Below are 11,089 nucleotides of genomic sequence, written 5' to 3' on the forward strand. Positions count from 1 at the left end.
CGATGTTCTAATCTGCCAATCATGTCACAGCAGTGCAATGCATTAAATCATGCAGATACGGGTCAGGGGCTTCAGTTAATGTTCACATCAACCAACAGAATGGGGAAAACATTTGAACTCACTGAATTTCAACCGTGCTATGACTGTTGGTGCCAGATGGGCTGGTTTGAATATTTCTGTAACTGCTGATCCCCTGGGATTTTCACACAGAACAGTCTCTAGAGTTTACTCTAGAATGGTGCCAAAAAAAAAAAAAAAAACATCCAGTGAGGGGCAGTTCTGCAGACAGAAATGCCTTGTTGACGAGAGAGGTCAACGGAGAATGAGTGAGTGTATGTTTTTCAGGTAAGTTTTAAAATTTAGGTTTAAAAAATCATTGTAGTCTTGTTACTGATGCTAAACTGGAAAGTAAACTACTTGAGACTAGCTCTGAGATCTTGTTGGGTATTGTTGATGGGAGGGAGGGACACTCTTAATGGGAGACAATCCTGGGGCATATTTAGGCAAGTCCTCATAAACTTGTGACACTCCCACTGGTTTTACTGGGTTACCAGGGGGCTGGAGAGGGCTGGCCCATCTAAATGACAATAATCCAGAATAGGTCATAAAGCAGGAGAGGTTGGTGGTGTTGGCGAGCTGGAAGAGAATGAGCACAATGAGACGAAGCCTGATGCATCCAGGGTACAAGCCTGGACTCTTTTCAGCCTCATTGTCTGCTATGAGAGAGCTTGATGCTGGTGGGAAGAAGCAGCAGTAATGTGAGGCAAGCTGCTGCTGTGGTTTCTCTTATAAAGTGCTTGTGACAATGGCATAGCACAATAGCGCTTACCAGAGACTTAGAGGTGAACAATGCAAGACCACCAAGCACTTTACAGCGAGAAGTGCGGGACGGTCAAAAAAGAGCCTTTTTTTTCGAAGACCGCATGGCCTCATTTGAGATGAAAATCCTTTGGATGAGATCAATGTGCTTTCTGGTTCTGTGTCCTCACTCGATCCGGCCGCCAGCACATCTGTATTTTCCCCGTTGTACCTCCCACCTTGCAGCCCAATGGCTAATGTGTAATTAATGAAATAACCACCCTCACGTCGACTCGCACAATGGTGAGCGGGTGCTCCTTGGGACATGTTTTGGTGAATGAAAAGGCCAGCCCCTCTCTCCTTACAAGTAACCCTCCCTGGGCACAAAGCACCCTCCCCTGTATCCAGCTTAGCTGCAAAGCTTACATATTAATCTCTTCACACAGTTCTCCGTCTTGACGGAACCCTCATGCAAGCCTACATTTTCTGGTCATGTGCACCCATTAGAAGGGGGCGAACCAGACACAGAGTGACACACAAAGCAGAATGGAAACCAAGCCTGAAAAGAGATGAGCAATTGTTGGCACTGAAAGGGGCAGTTAAAGTGAGGCAGCGAGAGGCTGTTACTGCAACGGAGTCCCGCGCTCGACAAGATGGTAAACCAACCTTGTAGAATCAGACAGCCTCTGTCACCAGTTTAGGGCTGAGGATATTCTAAAACGATGGCCATCTGGCACATTTCAGACTCTTTTTACATCTTTCATACAAACATACCGTGCAGTTATTTAGCATTTTACATTGCTTTAATATGACAACTGTAGTAACTGCTGGGCAAACATATCTAAATAGAAACCCTTACATGCAAAAATTTTGGGATTTGCCCACCGGCCACAATCGTTGCAGGTGTATTTTTGAGTATACACTTTAGATTAATGTTCACTTTGTTAAGGGTTTATAAAGGGGTTAATTAATGAATAATAAGTCATTTACAAATGCATTATACATCATTTATATGCAGTTATACATGTTATAAATGCTTAATTATTACACTTTTTATTACTTAGATTAATCAAAACTATAAAATGCCTAAATTCATGATTTATGTCACAATGCAGCAAAAAAAAAAAAAAAGACTATTGTAGTAAGATTAAAGTCAAGTCATATTTATTTGTATAGCGCTTTTCACAACACACATCGTTTCAAAGTAGCTTTACAGGAAATCATGAATTAACAAACAATTGAACAGTAATATCTATAAAGTCTTAGAGTGATCATTGTGTAGTTTGATTAAATATGATTGTAAATTGTTTATAGATAATTCAATAATTATTGTATTAATAACCCCAGTGGGCAAGCGAAGGCGACTGTGGCAAGGAACACAAAACTCCATAAGATATAGATTAATGGGAGAATCCAGATTAACTGTGGGGGCAGTTACTCTGGATAACATTATGAATATAATGCCAGTATTACTTATATATAGTGCAAGACATGGTTTAAAAATAATAAACTAAGTAAACCAATGGGTTATGTCATTTTGTTACAGAACACTTTGTGTTTATTTTCATTAATGCAATGAGTTAATGCAATGTCAACAATGTTATTAATATAATCACTTTCATAGTCACATTGATGTAAATGAATGGTGCCACTCTGAGTGATGGTCTAACTTAACTAGTCCTAGTTACCTAAAGTCCAAAAACGCTTTATGGGTCTTCATGCTCATTCACAACATATATCATATAATAAAGCCCAATGACTGTTATACCATACTCAGCTTTATGTACATATGATTCTAATGTTGGCAACTCACTAATAAATGCTTTATATGTGTGCACTTTATATTAAAAGTACATTATCATAGGTTACTAATGTTGAATATGTATTATTAAGCATTTATATTAAATGGAGGCATAATGGCTCAATATTTCGGATGTATAGCATGAAAGTCACTCTTTTTAAACATGCTGAAAACTGCATATCAATGACTTATACTGCATATTTAAATAAATGATTAGTTACGAATGAACCCCTTCAAAATCTCATTCATGTGAAATGTTTACAGCAATGGCAGCAGGAAACATACATAAAAAATCAGACATTACCCAGTAAAATGTCAAAAGCTTTTCCTTCGGTTGTTTACTTGTACCCCAGTTGTTATTAATAACATCTATAGTGAACCTAACAATATTAAAATATGGAAAGAGGATGGAAGAAACTTAAATGTATTAAAATGCTGGTCTAAATTGGTAAATTGGTTAATGTATTAGAGCAAAACACATAGCAATGAATAATGTTATATTTTGTTCCTTTACTAATGCAGCCAATCTTTTAAAGAGAACAACTTTAAAGAGACATTGAATGACAGCTTTTAGTAGTAAAATACTTTTTGCCAAAGCAGCTACAACTTCAATACTTCACAACTTAAACATAAAGGTATAAATATTTGCACTGAAATGCTAATTCCTCTCGTTTTGCCTAATGAATGCAAATGTCCTCTTTGAGGAAAACAACCCTGAAAATATAAATGAGAAACCTCACATTCATTGTACTGCTACTTACAAGCTCTTTAATTAGTGAGCTAAGCTTTAATCATTTGATCGCAATGATAATTAGATATTTCAAATTTCAAGGTTTGTTTACTTACAAGATAACAATATTGAATAAAGGGATTCAAACATTCATTGATATCTAGATTCTCACAGCAACCCGATGGCATTGTAACAGGCTAGAAAGAAACTTTTTCCAGTTCTGATAAATATATACAGGCACAAAAAGTTTGTCTGATGTTCTCTCATAAATGCAAATAAACTTAAAAGAAGATCTGATTCAGTTTCACTGCCACGCGTAAAAGGATGTTAGTTTCACTTAAGCTGCCTCATGAAACAATGTTTGGCTTTATTATTATTATTATTATTATTATTATTATTATTATTATTATTATTACCATCATTTTTGTTGTTATTGTTGTTATTATTATTATAGTCTAATACAAATAAAAAAAATGCAATGGTGGGATTGTGAAACAAATGTGGTGTTCAACGATACTTTTACGATGTTAATTATACGAGGCTTGGAGCAAAACAGCCACCTAAAATTACAAAAAAATGTGCCAGACATTTTAAAGACTCAACAAATCAATTCTTGGGGGAAAATATAGTTCCTTATTTGTATGTATTATATTAAAACTTTTGATATCTTAAATTTCACATTTCACAGTCATTTCTGCAGGATCTTCTGAAGGTTAACAACGTTTACTAGGCTGTTAAGCCTGAGAGTTCTTCAGTGGACAAGCAGTAAATCGTGGCCGATGTAATCTAGGCCTCTAGTGCGTCACCTATTGTCTAAAAGCACTTGGCCTTTGCAGGGGCTGGACATCCCTTACTCAAGCATGCACTTCTGTCAGCGTGCCAATCTGGCATGTGTATGGGCGGATTCTCCGATATTTGTTAACTAATGAATGAACTTGAACATGACTTACAGTATATTCAGGCCCAGACAGGATCTACAGACTTTGTATTTTTTTACATTTTCGGCACTGATTTTGGGGGTAAATCTGCAGAATTCTGTTGAATGACTTTTAAACATTGTACAATGCGATTTCTTGTATTTCTGCCCATAAAACTGTGTCCCCGTAACAAAATATCAAACCAAGTGGCATTAATTTTAAAGAAAGACAGAACAAAGTTTTTAAGCAAAACATTTCACAAAAATAAGTCACAAAACAATAGATAACTGTTCCAAATGAAACTAAATATATTTTATAAATGTATAAAAAAGTTCATTTGCTGAACTACATCTGTAATTACTCTGCTCGGACCCCTGTGTGAACTGACTTCAAACAACCAAATAAAAATCATCTTGGGAGCTGTGGGTTTAAAGTCATTGCAAAAAGTTAGTTTACATTTTACATACATTTTCCCTTTGTTTACTTGACTTTATAAAAGTGTTCATTAATGACTAAACGTTATTTACAAATGCATGATGAATTCAATGATATAAATGCTTAATAAATACACGTATTCATACACTTCAAAACATAAAATGCACTAATTAATAGTTAATATCACAATGCAGTAGAAATTGACTATTATAGTGAGATTAAATATAAGGATATGTCATTACAGTCTGTGTTTATATTCATGACTGTAATGTTTTGACTCACTTGTGATGTCACTTTCCTTGTCACATTTATGTCTAAAGAATTGTGCTATTCCAAGTGCTGTCCCAATTTAGTCCTAGTTACCCAAAGTCCTCTGCAAAAACCTTGTTCAGGTCTTCACTCTCATTCACAGCATCTATCATACTGTATAATAAAGCCTGATGACCACTGAACTGGAAATTTATGTACAGTTTTCAAATGCTGGCATCTCCTTCATGAATTGTATCCACTTTCCATTCACGTTTCCTAGGTTACTAATGTTGAACAAGTGTTATTAAGCATTTGTAACATGTTGAGGTAAAATGGCTCACTATTTGGTAGGTGTTGCATGAAATGTGCCCTTTCAATGCATGTTGTTATAACCACATATCAATCATTTATAATGGATTTGTATTAGTCATTAAAACCCTTTATAAACCCTAAACAAAGAGAGCATTAATGTAAAGGCTTACCAAAAGATCTAGCGTTTGCAGACGCCACTTGATTTGATATCTTGTTATCTGATGCAATGAGATTTATTTTATGTGCAACTCAAGAGTCTAAATACTTGTTGTGGGCAGTGCATCATTTTAAACTTGTGTGCATCCATCCAAAGTTGAAATAAGAAGAAGTATAGTCATTTTAAATGCTTTTGACTTTATACATATGTCAGTGTATCTTGTATCTTGTTGTCATTCTTTGCAAGGTTAGTTGTTTTGCAACCCTGACTGACCTGGCTATGCGTGCAAAACATGGTACAGATCATATAAAAACCAATAAGAATGAATTGGACACTTTAGATACCACATACTAAGAATGTATACTGCTGCCCTAAACTTATTCCACTGTTCTGGAATCATCAACGGACTTCGGGGAGGGTGAAGGGGGTCTTCCTGCTGTTTGGGTTTCCTTCTCCGAGTAGCAGTGAGTAAATGAGACCCCCCGCCACTCGACATCCCCAAACGGCCACATCTTCCCTTTCTGCCCCCGTCTCCTCGCCTCCAGCCCTTCCATCTCCCCTCTGCTCACACACTGAGACATTTTTCCACATTGGCCGGATTAGGAACACTTTCACTTAGATCTATGTGGTCTCCCCACAGACAAAGAAACACTTGGAGACAGGATTAGTAGGATTAAAAGGAATTCACATATGTCCAGTTCAAGCAATTGGTATTCAAAGCTTTACACTTTCAAATGCCACCAAGAGAGAGTAAAGCAGTCCCGAGCTTTTCTTTGCATTGCAGCACCTTTATGAGAAACGATTCCTTTTCAGCTTCCACTATGGCACAGTGAATTCAGGGGCTCTCTCGATTTTTTGTGGGGATTTTATTGCTGTGCAAAATCAATGAGACTACGAGATAGAAGACAACACATAGAACATTGAGCATTTCTGCCTCCTCCTCTGTTTTCATCTGTTTCCAGCATTCATCATTAAAATGATGGGGGGGTGGGTTCAGATAAATGAATTTGTAGATGTTTTTTGATGATCGCAAGCGATTTCCATATTTATTTTAAACATTTAAAATAACATTTAAATATATCTCATTTTAAACATTTAAATATATCTAATTATATCATTTACAAACTGTACCATATTGTATGTAAACAAATTTAAGACCCGTCTTACTTTTATTCTTACTTACTTATTTGTTTCACATTAGAATTTAGGCAACACTACATTAATTTTCCATTTTTTGGGGAATATGCAGAAAAAGGGTGACTTTCATGCAATACCTATACCAAATAGTGAGCAATTTGACCTTGCATGTTATAAATGCTTAATAACACTTATTCAACATAAGGTATACTTTAATGTAAAGTGGACACATATGAATATTAGAAACCCATGTATAGTACATTGAGTTGAGTGTGGTTTAATGGTCATGTTATGTGCTCAGATGAGCATGTGTTTTGCAGAGAACTTTAGGTTGGGACAGCACTCTGAGTAGAGACATTTTTTTTTCAATTAGACAATGTGGCAAGGAAAGTGAGCACACAAGTGAGACATTACAGTAATGAATATAAACACAAACACAAAATGTCATAATCCATTCTTTTAATCTTACGATCATAGTCTATTTTATTGTGTATTATTTATTTATTAGTTTGCTGCATTGTGACATAATTCATGAATTAGGGAATTTTATGTTTTTTATTAATATAAGAATAAGTGTATTTATTAAGGATTTATAACACGTAAGATAAAATGCTCACTATTTGGCAAGTTTTGCATGAACATGCTTTTTTTTATTCACATTGTTATAACTGCAAAACAATGATTTATAATGCATTTGTAAATGACTTACTAGTCATTAACAGGGTTGGGAGGGTTACTTTAGAAATGTATTCCACTACAGATTACAGAATACATGCTGTAAAATGTAATTTATAATGTATTCTGTTAAATTACTCAAGGTCAGTAATGTATTGTAAATACTTTGGATTACTTCTTCAGCACTGGTAGATTTTTTTCACTTGTTTTGACTATAAAAACTCTGTCAGTACAGTAAGACAAAATACACATGATAAAAATACATTCTCTGAAAAACACAAATATCTCATGCAGTGTTGTTTCTAAAACAAGATCAATCAAATGTATCTTGTTTTAAGGATTTTTAGATAATTAACAGGAAAACAATACAACAATTATCAAGAATCAAGAATATGATTTTTGCACTAATATCAAATGTTTTACTAGATAAAAAAAAGAAATTATGATCCAAAGTTAATTTTCTTGATAAAAATATGATGGTGTCTGGTAACATGTGCATGTAAAATCATTAGAAATAGCATTTTATCTTTATCTGACAATTTACACAAGGTTTATTTCTATTTCTTCTGCTCCAAACTTACTTCAATCTTACTTCTCTGTCTGCTCGTATGAATGTAACACATCATAAGAAAGTGTTTCACCGCTGTTCAAATAAACTTTGGATCACATAATTTATATGGATAAATGTTTTCCATCTGAAAGGACTAAATATTAAATGAAACAAATGACAATAAAATGCAAAGTAATCTCTTCAGTAATCAAGATACTTTTTTTAATGTAACTGTATTCTAATAATTGATTTAAATTGTAACTGTAACTGTAGTGGAATACAGTTACTTATATTTTAAATATGTAATCCCATTACATGTATTCCATTACTCCCAAACCCAGGTCATTAATTAACCCCCTTTATAAACCCTTAACAAAGGGAACATTAATGTAAAGTTTTACTGAATATTGAATAAAAAACATTGTGCCCTAAAAATGAGAATAATGTACAAAGGGACGTTATAGATTTTCATATTAGTCTCATAAAACAAATCATAGCTAATGTTCACATCGGGCACTATTGATGACCTGCAAGCACACACACAACGGTCCTCTGGATTGGTCATTTACTCCAAACAGTTAGTACTTCAGAAGTGTCAAGCCTGTGACATGAGAGATTGTGCTTGCAAATGGCTATGATGTCTGTAGATCATCTGCCAATAACATAAATATATTTATCTTTCCAATATTTAATTGATCTTTGCCCGGTTTGTATACAAATACATTACAAAACTATTGCAAAATCGATCTTGATAATCAGTAGGCTAAATATATTTTCATCTAATAATAAAAACATGCAGAAATGATGTATACATTAAAATGTATATACTGTAAATACATAGCTTAATATGAATTATTATAATCATTCTTACTGCTGTGTAATTGGCCAATGAATATTAAACTCTTTGATAACTACATTCTTATAATATAATTCTCTGCATCATAATCTTGTCATAGTCAGACAAGTAGATTCAAAACAGATGGTTTGTTAGTTATTTCATTCAAACACTTATAATATTATTGTTGTTGTTACATTATAACTTTGTTTCGGTTTGTATGTAGAGAAATATCATTGTGTTGACCAACCAAATCAATACATGCTTACCTCCATTCAGGGAAACAGATTTAAAGACAGTTTTATCTTGAAATACACAAAAAGATGGAGGCAGATGTCTACAAATAGTATGTTAACGTGTTATCTTAATGTGTATTAATAACATATATTAAATTATGTTTAATACATCAGCAGTTCATAATGCTACATTGAAATATTAATATATATGATTAACTGTGCATGCCATTTCTATTTGAATATACATGAATTAATGATCTGGCAAGCATTCTATCATTTAATCACGTTTGTTATTGTTACTGAAAGGGATCCTAAAGTGTTTTGTACCTAAACATCCCAAATACTGTATATACAGTATACATATGTAGATTATAATAACATGCATAACCCGTGAAATAAACGAATGATGCAAGGTGCTTTGTGAGGATCAAACTGCCTCGGCATCGTTTCTTTAAGTGTGGAGAAGTGTTTGCAAAGTTTCAGAGACTCCCGCTGAAGTGTCCCCCCATGGTGTCATCACAATGAATATGAATAGATGCTCCTTTGGTCAATGGGACAGTCAAAGCACACCGCTCCAGATAATAGGGACGTCATCCTAACAAGACCGTTATGAATAGAGGGGCTCCTGTTGTTTGGCCCCTCTCAAGCAGCACTATAAATACGGGGTGATGTGATGAGTCTTCACAGAGCAAGAGGTGCACCTCAGAGCCACATTCAGCCTCGGTCTCCAAGAGAAAAACAAAACAAAGTGGGATCTAGTGGGATAAATCAGGTGATCAGGCAGGAGTGACTTCAAATATAGATAGAAAAAGAGACAACCTCCTACCCAAGCGCAGCCATAAAATGAATTCGGACTCCAGCTCGAGCAGATCTTCATCTCCAGACATGGATGAGATGTACCTCCGCGATCACCACCACTCTCAAGACGGACGCCTCAATTCGGTGTCCTCCACGCAGAGCGAGCTGCTCCAGAAGATGACGAGCGAGCACCTGTCCAGAATGCCCTCCGGCAGCAAGTACAAGCTCAAGAAGCAAGTCACCGAGCAAGAGGTCCAGCAGCTGCGCTTGAAGATCAACGGCCGAGAGCGCAAGCGGATGCACGACTTGAACCTGGCGATGGACGGGCTCCGGGAGGTCATGCCGTACGCGCACGGCCCATCCGTGAGGAAGCTGTCCAAAATCGCCACTCTTCTCCTGGCCAGAAATTACATCCTGATGCTGTCGAGCTCCTTGGACGAGATGAAGCGGCTGGTGGGGGAGATTTACGGCGGTCACCACTCGGCGTTTCACTGCGGGACGGTGGGCCACAGCGGTGCGCACTCGGCGGGCGCGGCGCACCAGGTGCACCCTCTCCTCGGGAGCGCGCTGTCATCCTCCTCCGCCACGTTTCCCGGACTTACTTCCATCAGGGCCCCGCATTCTTTGATGAAAAGCACCCCTACACCTCCCCTTCAGCTCGGTGCCACTTTTCAGCACTGGGCCGGCTTGCCTTGCCCGTGCACAATTTGCCAGGTGCCTCCTCCTCCCCACATCCCCATCACTTCAACAGGACTGACCAGGCTTTCGGTAGAAAACAAGGAAGTGATGAAGTGAATGAGATGTGACTGGACTTGCATGATCTGTTTGTTTGTTTGTTTGTTTGTTTGCTTCAGCCCTTACAATGTCAGAACTTCGTCCTTGTAACAAGGATCTCCTCCGATGCTTTGTAAGGTGACTATGTTATGGAGTATGTGCTCCGTAACGCGTAAATATTGTATGTAAGAGCCCCAAGGGGCCCTGTGCACATTCACTGTAAATGAATCAAATGTAATCTGAGGTGGAATCTACGTGTTTGAAGTTGCCCTGGAAACACAAGCACTCCCCTTACAAAATGTTGCCATGGTAACCATAATTTCCGCCATAATACTAAATGCATATTAGACCTCCTTGATGTCTTTGTTGGTGACAAAAAGATAAGCTACCACAGTTTTATGATAGTATTTTGGTGAACTCTGTGTACAGTGGTACATTTTAGTAAGGGACGGCAAGGCTACTTGTTGATCATGTGATGATGATGATGATGATGATGATGATGATGATGGGGAGTTGCATGCATGTATCTTTTCGCAGTTGCACATGTTCCTTGTAACAAGGATTGTGAAATGGCATTTCAGATGAAAACTGTACGACTTTGGTTTTAGTTTACAATAGAGTGTTTTACTATCTCCTTCGATTATTTCATTCGTTCAATCTCAAATAATAGTTGAACTCTCAGTGG

General features: G+C 36.6%; 1 protein-coding gene across 1 annotated transcript; it reads left to right on the forward strand.

Annotated features, from left to right (window-relative positions):
- The first annotated feature begins 9,675 nt into the window (after positions 1-9,675).
- LOC127661123 (oligodendrocyte transcription factor 3-like) lies at positions 9,676-10,425 on the forward strand. Its single transcript, XM_052151696.1, has one exon. The coding sequence runs from the start codon at positions 9,676-9,678 to the stop codon at positions 10,423-10,425; it is 750 nt and encodes a 249-aa protein (XP_052007656.1).
- The last annotated feature ends 664 nt before the right edge of the window (positions 10,426-11,089 follow it).

Source organism: Xyrauchen texanus, chromosome 20 (assembly GCF_025860055.1).
Source record: "Xyrauchen texanus isolate HMW12.3.18 chromosome 20, RBS_HiC_50CHRs, whole genome shotgun sequence".
Classification (NCBI taxonomy): Eukaryota; Metazoa; Chordata; class Actinopteri; order Cypriniformes; family Catostomidae; genus Xyrauchen; species Xyrauchen texanus.